Source organism: Oncorhynchus gorbuscha, linkage group LG01 (assembly GCF_021184085.1).
Source record: "Oncorhynchus gorbuscha isolate QuinsamMale2020 ecotype Even-year linkage group LG01, OgorEven_v1.0, whole genome shotgun sequence".
Lineage (NCBI taxonomy): Eukaryota > Metazoa > Chordata > Actinopteri > Salmoniformes > Salmonidae > Oncorhynchus > Oncorhynchus gorbuscha.
The window spans coordinates 78948157-78963004 of record NC_060173.1 but is presented as its reverse complement, the minus strand read 5'-3'; the positions used below and the strand labels follow the sequence as shown (position 1 = coordinate 78963004).

At 42.5% G+C, this 14848-nt stretch overlaps 1 protein-coding gene across 3 annotated transcripts in view; it reads right to left on the bottom strand.

Moving 5' to 3' along the window:
• Window positions 1-14848, bottom strand: part of LOC124043209 (mitogen-activated protein kinase kinase kinase 20-like) — a 45287-nt gene that overhangs the window by 9565 nt on the left and 20874 nt on the right. For all 3 annotated transcript variants that reach the window (XM_046361521.1, XM_046361532.1, XM_046361541.1), the window contains 2 exons: window positions 13478-13584; window positions 652-787 (listed from right to left, as the gene is read on the bottom strand). In XM_046361521.1, coding sequence (XP_046217477.1) covers window positions 652-787; window positions 13478-13584 — 243 coding nt within the window. The remainder of the gene's footprint in view (window positions 1-651; window positions 788-13477; window positions 13585-14848) is intronic.

Sequence of the window (14848 nt, the reverse complement as noted above, 5' to 3'; positions counted from 1 at the left end):
AACCAACTAGAAAAGGTCATATGCTGGTTAGATGTGTTAAATCAAATTCAATCAAATCAGGTAAAAGCAACTACAGAAACATGTGGCCAAGCTCTAGCGAGGTGTCGTTTTGGAAGCAGCACAAGGAAAGGGCAGTACAGGCACAGACACACAAGGAAAGGGCAGTACAGGCACAGACACACAAGGAAAGGGCAGTACAGGCACAGACACACAAGCAGCAAAGACTCCCATTTCACCCCATGTCAGCGTGACACCATTGGCATGACCAGCGTTGCAATTACGCTGGCCTCTAATTATCACTGATCGCCAATAGGAGCTCAGTGACAGTCACGCACAGAGTAGCACGATGAGCTAATACCTCGACTCAACTCAAACGCTCATCATCGAGACTCAGTGAACCAGAGCCTTAGATTTCCCCTCCATTCCATTGCATTTCACTCCGTTCCCCTTCATTCCAGACAGTCTGAAGCAACGTGAATTCTTTGCTTCTCCTTGTGACAATGTGGACAGGACGTGGACCGTGACACATGGTGAAGGTGGCCAACACGGGGGAAGGTGGAGCTCAGCTGGGGTGCTGTTCATGTTCAGTGACTCGACACAGTGTGTGGCGGTTGTGGTTGTGCAGTGGGTATAGGCTACTGAGGAACTTACCGGGGTGTTGGACTGCTCAATGAGCTTGCGCTCCCACATCTTCAGGCGACGTTCTCTCTCCTTCAGTTCCTGCTCTTTGCTGCTCAGATCCCTCTCCAACTTCTTCAGTCTCTCCAGTGTGGCCTCAATCTCACAGCTACAGTACAGACAGCATAGAGATGTGTTTAGAATCAAGCATCAACCACCTCATCACATCCAACTCTGCAACTTACAATACCGGTGTCAAACCATTGACTTGAGACACTTGTGCTAAACTCCTTGACATCAATGCATTATACACAAAGGTTTGGAGTTATGAATGTATTTCTCAAGTTTGAATTCTGCCTTTTTAGCGATAGCCCCACGGCCTCAGACGGTAGAGGAACACTTACAGTCCACGGTCTTTGCTAATGGGGTTCAGCCACTGAGAGTGGTCTGGTCTGCTTTGCCCAGCAGGTGGGGCTGTGTGGCGTACCACGGGTAGCCATGCTGTCAGGGGCCAACACAATCTGCTCCCACAGAAACTATTTATAAACAGGCAATGTCAGGCATGTGAAGCAGACAGAAACTCCCGCCCGTCCCTGCACCCTCCCACTCCTCCTGTCCCTCCTCCCGTCTCTACCTCAAAGACTTTCCACTCATGCTCGAAACTTTCCTCGTAATTGATTCTCTTGCTTGTCGCTTTCCTGACCAACACTCTTGGCATTTCTCGTCCTCCTACCCTGCTCTTCCCTTATGGAAAAACCCCAGGAATTTCACATGCAATAGAATGAGATCTCATGTGATCACAAGTGATCTTATGTGAATGTAATGTAATAACATGTGACAACATGTAAAACCAACATGGGATAACAAACTACGCATGTCAAAACATGATCTCGTGAAATAAATGTGACACCATGAAACTACAACTTTTATTACACGTGAAAGTCCAAATTCCAAATGTTACGATTTTCTGTTTACACCTGAATCACTATGATAACTATAATCGTTTTTCTTGAGTGTATTTTTTAACAAAGCTGAGATTTACTTTGAAGTCCAAAGTGTCGGAATACAGGTGAAATCAGCCATTGACACAGATATGGTGATGTAGCAGAAAGATTGGAATGCTGGGAACCAAGAGGTTGCGGGGGCATGTTGAATAATTCATTACCGTATAAATATAATTACATCCTCTACAGCGCATTCGGAAAGTATTCAGACCTCTTGACATACAGCCTTTACAGCCTTATTCTAAAATTGACAACAACAAAAAAAGGTTTTTAGAAAAACAAATACCTTATTTATATAAGTATTCAGACCTTTTACTATGAGACTCGATATTGAGCTCAGGTGCATCCTGTTTCCATTGATCATCCTTGAGATGTTTCTACAACTTGATTGGAGTCCACCTGTGGTAAATTCAATTGATTGGACATGATATGGAAAGGCACACACCTGTCTATATAAGGTCTCACAGTTGACAGTGCATGTCAGACCAAAATGAGCCATGAGGTCGAAGGAAATGTCCATAGATCTCAGAGACAGGATTGTGGCGAGGCACAGATCTGGGGAAGGGTACCAAAACATTTCTGCAGCATTGAAGGGCCTTGGTCACTCTGACAGAGCTCCAGAGTTCCTCTGTGGAGATGGGAGAACCATCCAGAAAGACAACGATCTCTGCAGCACTCCACCAATCAGGACTTATGGTAGAGTGGCCAGACAGAAGCCACTCCTCTGTAAAAAGGCACATGACAGCCTGCTTGGAGTTTGTCAAAAGGCACTTAAAGGACATGAAAAACAAGATTCTCTGGTCTGATGAAATCAAGATTGAACTATTTGGCCTGAATGCCAAGCGTCACATCTGGAGGAAATCTGCCACCATCAACATGGTGGTGGCAGCATCATGCTGTGGGGATGTATTTCAGCGGCAGGGACTGGGAGACTAGGATCGACGGAAAGATGAACGGAGCAAAGTATAGAAAGATCCTTGATGAAAACCTGCTCCAGAGCGCTCTGGACCACAGACTGAGCGCACAGACTGAGCGCACAGGACAACGACCCTAAGCACACACCCAAGGCAACGCAGGAGTGGCTTCTGTCCTTGAGTGAATGTCCTTGATTGGATCAGCCAGAGCGCGGACTTGAACCCAATCGAACATCTCTGGAGAGACCTGAAAATAGCTGTGCAGCTCCCCATCCAATCTGACCGAGCTTGAGAGGATCTGCAGAAAGAAGAATTGGAGAAACTCCCCAAATACAGGTGTGCCTGTATTGTGTAGCATCAAACCCAAGTAGAGTCGAGGCTGTCATCGCTGCCAAAGGTGCTTCAACAAAGTACTGAGTAAGGGTCAGAATATGTAAAGGTGACGCTTGTAGCAACTCACTTTTGTTTGCAGGGCATCATGTGAAAATGGTAATCCACATGTGAAGTGTCCCAAAATCACATGGTTTCACATGATTTCATATGTGAAAGGTTATGTGATCACGTGAAAATCCACATGTGAAACTCCATGTGAAACACAGTACATGACCAAAGGAATTCGGACACCTGCTCGTCAAACATCTCGTTCCAAAATCATGGGCATTAACATGGAGTTGGTCCCCTCCCTTTGATGCTCCAAATGGCCTCCACTCTTCTGGGAAGGCTTTCCTTTCCACTAGATGTTGGAACATTGCTGCGGGGAGTAGTAGTGAGGTCGGACACTGATGTTGGGCGATTAAGCCTTGCTCGCAGTCGGCGTTCCAATTCATCCCAAGGGTGTCCGATGGGGTTGAGGTCAGGGGTCTGTGCAGGCCAGTCAAGTTCTTCCACACTGATCTCAACAAACCATTTCTGTATCGACCTTGCTTTGTGCATGGGGGCACAAGCATGGGGGCTCCAGCAGGTGTATCTCACTGATCATCCCTAAAGCAAACACCTCATTTGGCTGCCTTTCGTTCCAGTTCTCTGCTGCCGGTGACTGGAACGAATTGCAAAAATCGCTGAAGTTGGAGACTTTCATCTCCCTCACCAACTTCAAACATCTGCTATCTGAGCAGCTAACCGATCGCCGCAGCTGTACATAGTCTATCGGTAATAGCCCACCCATTTTTACTACCTCATCCCCATACTGTTTTTATTTATTTTATTTTATGCTCTTTAGCACACCAATATCTCTAACTGTACATGACCATCTGATCATTTATCACTCCAGTGTTAATCTGCAAAATTGTAATTATTCGCCTCCTCATGCCTTTTGCACACTGTATTATTGACTTGTTAATTGTTTACTCCATGTGTAACTCTGTGTTGTCTGTTCACACTGCTATGCTTTATCTTGGCCAGGTCGCAGTTGCAAATGAGAACTTGTTCTCAACTAGCCTACCTGGTTAAATAAAGGTGAAATAAAAAAATAAAAAAATCATAATAATAATTGTCATGCTGAAACAGGAAAGGGCCTTCCACAAACTGTTGCCACAAAGTTGGAAGCACAGAATCATCTAGAATGTCATTGTATGCTATAGCGTTAAGATTTCCCGTCACTGGAACTAAGAGACTTAGTCCGAACCATGAAAAACAGCCCAGACCATTATTCCTCCTCCACCAAACTTTACAGTTGTCACCATGTATTTGGCAGGTAGCGTTCTCCTGGCATCCGCCAAACCCAGATTTGTCCGTCACACTTCCAGATGGTGAAGCGTGATTCATCACTCCAAAGAACGTGTTGCCACTGCTCCAGAGTCCAATGGCAGCGAGCTTCACTCTACTCCTGTTATGCAGGTGAATGAGGACCCAAAAGCGACTTGGCGAAAACAGAGTCTTTAATCCAGTAAAGTAAAAATACAATCATAAAGCACAATTCCACTCGTAATGACAAGAACAGACTGGAGACTCGATCTTGAACTGCAGGTTGCCTCGGGAAGGCACTTGAACGGAGCAGACTCAGACACCTGCTCACCACGCAGCATCTGAGGGAAACACGACACGACAGGGCGATACACAGACACAGCACGGTGAACAATAGACAAGGATCCGACAGGGCAGAAACGGAAAACAAGGGGAGAAATAGGGACTCTAATCAGGGGGAAAGATAGGGAACAGGTGTGGGAAGACTAAATGATTGATTAGGGGAATAGGAACAGCTGGGAGCAGGAACGGAGCGATAGAGAGAAGAGAGAGAGGGAGGAAGAGAGAAAGAGGGGAACGAACCTAAAAAGACCAGCAGGGGGAAAACGAACAGAGGGAAAAGCAAAATGACAAGACAAAATAAGACAAAACATGACAACTCCAGCCGACGCTTGGCATTGCGCATGGTAATCTTAGGCTTGGGTGCGGATGCTCTGCCATGGAAACCCATTTCATGAAGCTCACGACTAACAGTTCTTGTGCTGACGTTGCTTCCAGAGGCAGTTTGGGACTCGGTCGTGAGTTTTGCAACCGAGGACAGACTATTTTTACATGCTACACGCTTCAGCACTCGGCGGTCCCATTCTGTGAGCTTGTGTGGCCTACCACTTCATGGCTGAGCCATTGGCGGCTCCTAGACATTTCCACTTCACAATAACAGCACTTTCAGTTGGCCAGAGCAGCTCTATCAGGGGAGAAATTTGACGAACTGACTTGTTGAAAAGGTGGCATCCTCTGATGGTGCCACATTGAAAGTCACTGAGCTCTTCAGTAATGACATTTTACCGCCAATGTTTGTCTCTGGAGATTGCATGGCTGTGTGCTCTATTTTATACACCTGCCAGCAACGGGTGTGGCTGAAATAGCCAAATCCACTAATTTAAAGGCGTGTCCACACATTTTTGTATATATAGTGTATCAACACATGTGAAGTGCTCCAAAAAATTTGCAAAACTTGAAATCATGTGTATTTTCAGTAAGGGTTCTATCATAAAAATAAAAAAAATACCATTTCCTACCCCAGCACTCCAACTCACCCTTTCTTTCCCTCCCCAACTAATTCCCCCTGTCTGCTCGTCCTCTCTGAGCCAGACAGCTGCCAGAGAAACAGGGAAAACAGTATTTTCATGCTGTTCTGGACTATGTCCAAACTGCCTTAATAGACTGCAACAAGACTGCCCTCTGAGCCATCGTTGCAGAACTGTGAGCAGTTTTTGACTGTCACATTTACACAAATGAGTGCATTGATAGCCTAATGAGACAGAAATACACTGTTCACTGGACTAACAGTCTGTTAAGAGATAAGAAACATACTGTACCACCATGCCAGATCTAATATAGCCGACAACAGGGGCTATGCAAACAGGGCTAGAAATGAACACCCACCACCCGCCTAATGCGGGTAGATTTTGTCATTGGCGGGTAAGAATGTCTGTTTCACCAGCCACGTTGGCGGGTGGTCACACACAAAAGGGTCACATAGAGCATTGGGGAACTGTTTTTTTTATTTATCCAAACGCAACCTCTAGAAGTTGGTTGAATTGACAAGAAAAGCTACTAAAGTGTGACTTTGTCCTTGTGTTTCTTGGCCAGTTATATCGTTTTGTATACACGGTTGTTTTTCAATGTTAGTTTGAGTTTGTTGCACCTGTCTGCTGCTATGAAGACATCACAGTCTAGGATTTTCTTCATCACAGACAAGGGGCAGCTGAACATTTTTGTCTCACCTAATGACTGTGCTTGATTGAGCATGAATCACTCCCAAAAACCTTTATTCATCAACTTTACAGACTATTTAGGCCGTTACGTCAATATGAAAGAGAGGAGGAAATCATTGGCTTTCCTCTACAAGTAGGGTGAGTAAACATGTTTTTTTTCTACTTGCACTCATGCATGCGCACACCCACACACCCACACACGCACGCACGCACGCACGCACGCACGCACGCACGCACGCACGCACACACACACACACACACGCACACACACACACACACACACACACACACACACACACACACACACACACACACACACACACACAGAGAAATCAGTACTATAGACAGCCACATCATATAGCTTAAGTTGATTGGACAAAATATTTTTTGGTATCTTTTAGTTGGCACTGTATTGGACTAAGTATAGGTGATTTGATGATGTTCAATTTTTAAAGTTGAAATGGTGCTGGAATAGTGGAATCAGCTCCTGTTTTCTTTGCGACTTGCGGTAACTCTCCGGGGGGTTCTAAATCAGTAGTTGTTAATTCGTCAGAAACATTAACTTACTTGACCATGCTGTAGGTCCTGTAACTGTTCGTTACATACAATATGCTGTGTGGACTTCACCAGACAGATGTTGCTCTCCGGTTTCTGATGAAACAAAGGTGTGGTTGAATTTATTCTGGCACTGTGTCTTCTTATTGTCTCGGCCTCAGGTATCACAGAGAAGCATTTTTACATTATTTTGGCTCTGTACTTGAAATAATACAATGACTATGAGGAGTCTGTCAGCTTTAATTTGAGGGTATTTTCATCCATATCGGGTGAACCATTTAGAAATTACAGCACTTTTTGCAGTGGTGGGAAAAGTACCTAATTGTCATACTTGAGTAAAAGTAAAGGTACCTTAATAGAAAATGACAACAAAAAAAGTGGCAGTCACCTTCTAAAATACTACTTCAGTAAAAGTCTAAAATTATTTGGTTTGAAATTATACTTAAGTATCAAAAGTAAATGTAATTGTTAAAATATACTTAAGTAAGAAAAGTAAAAGTATAAATCCTTTCAAATTCCATAAATTAAGCAAACCAGACGGCATCATTTTCTTGTTTTTTTACATTTATGGATAGTCAGGGGCATTCTCCAACACTCAGACATCATTTACAAATGAAGCATATGTTTAGTGAGTCTGCCAGATCAGGGGCAGTAAGGATGACCAGGGATGTTCTCTTGATAAGTGTGTGAATTGGACCATTTTCCTGCCCTGCTAAGTATTCAAAACGTAACGAGTACTTTTGGGTGTCAGGGAAAATGAATTGAGTAAAAAGTACATTATTTTATTTAGGAATGTAGTGAAGTAAAAAAGTATGTGAACCCTTTGTAATTACCTGGATTTCTGCATAAATTAGTCATAACATTTGATCTGATCTTCATCTTAGTCAACAATAGACAATAGACAAACACAGTGTGCTTAAACTAATAACACACAAATTATTGTATTTTTCTTGTCTATATTGAATACATCATTTAAACATTCACAGTGTGGAGTCCAATCAATGTGACGAGATTGAAGATGGTAGTTAGAGCTGCCCTGCCCTATAAAAAACACTCACAAAATGTGAGTTTGCTATTCACAAGAAGCATTGCCTGATGTGAACCATGCCTCGAACAAAAGAGATCTCAGAAGACCTGATTTAAGAATTGGTGACTTGCATAAAGCTGGAAAGGGTTACAAAAGTATCTCTAAAAGCCTTGATGTTCATCAGTCCACGGTAAGACAAATTGTCTATGAAGGGAGAAAGTTCAGCACTGTTGCTACTCTCCCTATGAGTGGCCGTCCTGCAAAGATGACTGCAAGAGCACAGTGCAGAATGCTCAATGAGGTTAAGAAGAATCCTAGAGTGTCAGCTAAAGACATACAGAAATCTCTGGACATGCTAACATCTCTGTTGACAAGTCTACAGTACGTAAAACACTAAACAAGTATGGTGTTCATGGGAGGACACTACAGAAGAAGCCACTGCTGTCCAAAAAAAACATTGCTCCACATCTGAAGTTTGCAAAAGAGCACCTGGATGTTCCACAGTGGTTCTGGCAAAATATTTTGCGGACAGACTAAACTAAGGTTGAGTTTGGAAGGAACACACAACACTATGTGTGGAGAAAAAAAGACAACGCACACCAACATCAAAACCTCATCCCAACTGTAAAGTATAGTGGAGCAGGTTGAGAGCTTCAAGTTCCTTGGTGTCCACATCAACAACAAACTAGATTGATCCAAACACACCAAGACAGTGGTGAAGAGGGCACGACAAAGCCTATCCCCCCCCTGTATAATTGTTTGTGTGTTATTAGTTTAAGCAGACTGTGTTTGTCTGTTGCTGTGACTTTCAGTCGGAAGTTTACATACAAGTCGGAAGTTTACATACACTTAGATTGTTGTCACTAAAACTCATTTTTCAACCAGTTTTGGCAAGTCGGTTAGGACATCTACTTTGTGCATGACACAAGTAATTTTTCCAACAATTGTTTACAGACAGATTATTTCACTTATCATTCACTGTATCACAATTCCAGTGGATCAGAAGTTTACGTACACAAAGTTGACTGTGCCTTTAAACAGCTTGGAAAATTCCAGAAAATTATGTCATGGTTTTAGAAGGTTCAGATAGGCAAATTGACATAATTTGAGTCAATTGGAGGTGTACCTGAAGATGTATTTCAAGGCCTACCTTCAAACTCAGTGCCTCTTTGCTTGACATCATGGGAAAATCAAAAGAAATCAGACAAGACCTCCGAAAAAACATTGTAGGCCTCCACTAGTCTGTTCATCCTTGGGAGTAATTTCCAAGCACCTGAAGGTACCACGTTAATCTGTACAAACAATATTACGCAAGTATAAACACCATGGGACCACACAGCCGTCATAGCGCTCAGGATGGAGACCCATTCTGTCTCCTAGAGATGAACGCACTTTGGTGCGAAAAGTGCAAATCAATCCCAGAACAACAGTAAAGGACCTTGTGAAGATGCTGGAGGAAACAGGTACAAAGGTATCTATATCCACAGTAAAACGAGTCCACTATCGACATAACTTGAAAGGCGGCTCAGTAAGGAAGAAGCCACTGCTCCAAAACCACCATAAAAAATCCAGACTACGGTTTGCAACTGCACATGAGGACAAAGATCATACTTTTTGGAGAAATGTCCTCTGGTCTGATGAAACAAAAATAGCACTGTTTGGCCATAATGACCATCGTTATGTTTGGAGGAAAAAGGGGGATGCTTGCAAGCCGAAGAACACCATCTCAACCGTGAAGAACGGGAGTGGGGGTGCTTTGCTGCAGGAGGGACTGGTGCACGTCACAAAATAGATAGAATCATGAGGAAGGAAAATTATGTGGATATATTGAAGCAACATCTCAAGACATCAGTCAGGAAGTTAAAGCTTGGTCGCAAATGGGTCTTCAAAATGGACAATGACCCCAAGCATACTTCCAAAGTTGTGTCAAAATGGCTTAAGAACAACAAAGTGGCCATCACAAAGCCCGACCTCAATCCTATAGAAAACTTTTGGGCAGAACTGAAAAAGCATGTGCGACCACGGAGGCCTACAAACCTGACTCAGTTACACCAACTCTGTCAGGAAGAATGGGCCAAATTTCACCCAACTTATTGTGGGAAGCTTGTGGAAGGCTACCTGAAGTGTTTGACCCAAGTTAAGCAATTTAAAGTGCATGTAAACTTCTGACCCACTGGGTATGTGATGAAAGAAATAAAAGCTGAAATAAATCACTCGCTACTATTATTCTGACATTTCACATTCTTAAAATAAATTGGTGATCATAACTGACCTAAGACAGGGAATGTTTACTGGGATTAAATGTCAAGAATTGTGAAACTGAGTTTAAATGTATTTGGCTAAGGTGTATGTAAACTTCTGACTTCAACTATAGATGAAGATCAGATTAAAGTTAATGACCAATTTATGCAGAAATCCAGGTAATTCCAAAGGGTTCACATACTTTCTCTTGCCACTGTATATGTGTATTAAAGTAGTCAAAAGTTTAGGATTTGGTCCCATATTCCTAGCATGCAATGATTACATCAAGCTTGTGACTCTACAAACTTGTTGGATGCATTTTCTGTTCGTTTTGGTTGTGTTCTAGATCATTTTTTTGCCCAATAGAAATGAATGGTAAATAATGTGTTGTGTCATTTTGGAGTCACTTTTATTCTAAATAAGCATAGAATATTTTTCTAAACACTACTACATTAATGTGGATGCTACCATGATTACAGAGAGTCCTGAATGAATCGTAAATAATGATGAGTGAGAAAGTTACAGATGCACAGAAATCATATACCCCCCCCCAAAATGATAAGCTCCCCTGGTAATGGTGAGAGGTTTGTATGTCTTGGGGGTATGATATTTGTGTGTCTGTAGCTTTCTCACTCATCATTATTCACGATTCATTCAGGACTATCCATAATCAAGGTAGCATCCACATTAATGTCAAACTTACTCATATAGCCATTGAGCCTTCATCAGTGGGACAGTGGCATATGTCATGACGTTGGCCTGGGGGTAGGTTTATGACAGTCATAAATACCCCCCCCCTTTTTCCTCTCTCTACACAACTGCTGTGATATTTGAAAATTCCTTGGTTAACAGAGAGATTCTGAGAACATCAGAAGGTGGGGGGGAAATGAACTATATTTTGGTAATCCGGCCAGTTGAACATATGCCTTGGTACTTAATAAATATGATGTCAGGTTGGTTGTCATCTGAGACATTCTCATCAATGATAGGATGTCATAAACTCTACAGTGGAAAGTCTGCACATTGTAGTTATCGGATTCACATGGAATTGTTTTTCAATTTAAATGTTTGAATATAAAATTATTGGTGAAAAGATTCAATGTAATTTTAGCTTCCAAATGAGAGATTTGGGATTTCATAAGGTGAGTGCTCTGCTCAATCAGTGGCCCGCCCCTGTGAAGAGACATGGGTTATAAAACACACCCTTCTCCCTCCACTATATAAGCCCTTGACGAAAATATAACCTCCTGTTCCGGGTACATTTGGATGACGATCCGATGTCAGAAGGGTTCAGATAATAACTACGGACGAAGCCAACCTCAGCGTGACCTTTGGTTGCGAATGGTATGAACTTTGAACTCTTATTCACTACAGAAGTGATACCTCCTAGCCATTGAGTTAGCAACAGCAGCTGCAAACGTGGGCTAGGAAAGAACAGACAGAGAATCCCGTCTACCACACAACGACATTACTACAACGTATCCAATTTACCAGCAGAGACATTCTTCAAAGGACAAAGGACTCTGTTGGGCACGGCCTTCCATCTACCACCAACCTACTGAAGCGCAGTTTAGAGTAAATATTGATTGCATTTCCCTTTTCCAAATGGGCGGTAATTTAGAATGCATAAGATACTGTATTTAAGATAGCATGACTTCTCCCTTTGTTCCTCAAGTCTTCCCGCTCTTTCACTCAAACCCAGACCCCTTTTCTTTTGTGTAACCAGCTGTCATATCTGTTCTGTCCGCTAGGGACGTTTTCCTGTATGACGTCATTTGTAATCAAGGTATGATTCATTCTGTGTATATGTGATTCTGTGTGATTAGTTAGGGATTTAGTCAATAAATAATTAAACCCAATTTTGTATTGCTGATTGAACTTGTTAGCCAGCTTTCGTGAAGATAACCAAGAATTTCCAACTTTCAGATGATGTCAAATATTACTAGGTCTTTAAGAGTTTATTCGGAAGATAACCGCTCTATAAACATTATTTCGTGATGCCCCGACTTTCTAGTTAATTACATTTACATGATTAGCTCAATCAGGTAATATTAATGGCAGAGAAAGGATTTTATAGAATAGCATGTCATGCCACTTAATCTGGCCTAGCCAAAGACACAACACATATTACCTCGTAGTAGAAGCATGGATAAATACACAGCTGCTGGCCCTGGCAGACTATTACATAGTACCCAGGAGATATGTCTGTGTGTAACACAAACTGTGGCTGTCCAACCCAATCAGCATATAGCATCTGTCTGCACAGGGACTCCCCCCTGACCAGGGTGATGAGAAACCATAGCGCCATGCACCTGCAACACCTGTTTGCCTCTGAAGCACTACTCCACTCTTCTCCTGTTTCTTCACAAGGATGACAGACAGCCTTGGAAAGCTAGCTACCCCCATGCTTGACGTGCAACACATCCCTCTTTCTATCACACATGCTCTTATCGACTCTCGCTCTCGAGCAGCACACCTGCAGGTGCATGCTTGGACATGACTTTATGAAGAGTTGTCAGTGTAGAAAACCCCAAAGAGAGAGTAAGCAGTAGCAGCTGACACCCAGGCTGTGCTGAACATCACTAATCCTCCAGCTGCTCATACCGGCCAATTAAACACTTGGACTTGAAAAAGACCTTGATTATCTTATAGACCTTATGGGTATAGAGAGGAAGAATATACAGACGGGCAATTCTTTAGATATTTGATGCCTTTACATTATCAGTACAATTATAAATATCTATATGCACACTGCAATGACCCTTCAGGCGTTTAGCGGCCCACAAAAGCAGCACTGAGTGTACAAAACATTAGGAACACCTGCTCTTTCCATGACATAGACCGACCAGGTGAATTCAGGTGAAAGCTGTGATCCCTTATTGATGTCGCTTGTTAAATCCACTTCAATCAGTGTGGATGAAGGGGAGGAGACGGGTTAAAGGAGGATTTTTAAATGGATCGTGTATGTGTGGATCGTGTATGTGTGGATCGTGTATGTGTGGATCGTGTATGTGTGCCATTCAGAGGGTGAATTGGCAAGTCAAAAGATTGAAGTGCCTTTGAACGGGGCATGGTAGCAGGTTCCAGGGGCACCAGTTTGAGTGTGTCAAGAACTGCAACGCTGCTGGGTTTTTCACGCTCAACAGTTTCCCGTGTGTATCAAGAATGGTCCACCACCCAAAGGACATCCAGCCAACATGACACAACTGTGGGAAGCATTGAAGTCAACATGGGGCCAGCATCCCTGTGGAACACTTTCGACAACTTGTAGAGTCCACGCCCCCTACAAAAGTGAGTGTAACTCAATATTAGGAAGGTGTTCCTAATGTTTTGTTCACCCAGTGTGAACACGTCTGGCATCTCCTTAGGCACTAGCAGTGTGTGTGTTGGTCGAGAAGAGATAGGAGGATGCAGTCTGATACAGTATGATCCCAGTACCTCCATTCAGCCTTGTTGTGTAGGAAGGAGTTGCACTGTTCAGGAAGCTTGCTGTCATTGGACATGGACTCCAGGGTTGTAAGGATATGTTTGAACATTGGTCTTTCCTGCATGGAAACAAAAGCAAACATAGTGTGGCATTCCTAAGCAGACATGTAGGGTATCTATTCATGACAATTCGACTGGTCTCTTGACCGTACGTGACATAAAATGAATGTTTAGTATTATCCATTGTAGTACGAACTTGTGTGCCGAGTCTGTTGTGCACAGTGGACATGTGTGGGTGTGTAGGTAATGCACGAGCATAGAATTACCGACACTACCATTCAAAAAATGTGGGATCACTTAGAAATGTCATTGTTTTTGAAAGAAAAGCACATTTCTTGTCCATTAAAATAACATCAAATAGATCAGAAATGCAGTGTAGACATTGTTAATGCTATAAAGGACTATTTTAGCTGGAAACGCCAGATTTGTAATGGAATATCTACATAGGCATTGTCGTGTCTTTACTATCATTAATATGAAGACATAGTTTTTATCAAAGATTCTCTGTAATTAGTATTACGCGATCAACTGATTAATTATGTAAATGTAATGAACTAGGAAGTCGGGGCACCAAGGAAAAATATTCAGATTACAAGGTTATAATTTCCTAATATAATCAATATATATATATATTTATGCTCAGTGTGTCGTCTTGATCGCTGGTGAAAAGTTAGTAGAATTCTCTCTCTCTCTCTTGTGGTTAAAGGGGATAGTTCAGAGTGACATTCATTCGTTTCGTTATAGAATGGGTGTTTCGGCGGTTGTCGTTCTTCGCGTTCAATGATACCGAATACCTAGCTGCAGACTAGTAATTAATATCAAAGACTTGTTCTTATTCTGTCGGTATCGATAGTCTAAGAGTTTAACCACGTGGTATGGTTAAAATATTCAGCAATCGTCTACAACCTTTGTCTCCCCTAATGGAGAAAAACATCGTCTGCAACCATTAGCCATCTCGTAATTGAGGTAAGCTCGGTTTGCTGATCGAAAACCCGAGTGGGGGTTTTATTCGGAAGGCCCGAAAAGGGCTGTCCGAGGATGTCTGACCATAATTGGGCTCAGGGGCGGTCCTCTGATTTAGTTCAAATCAAAAGGAAATTGTATTTTTCTTCAATAAACAGTCCAAAATCATATTACACAATTATACAAACAATATCATACTCACTCATTCATCTTATACAACAATTAGATGTAAACCTCATATCTGAGGCCATTATATAAATAGCGTTATGGTAATATGGCCACACCGTCTCCCATGAGCTTCCCCAAGTTGTAACAAACGGACCAGGGTCATAGCTGGATTCTTCACCGATCTTTTATACT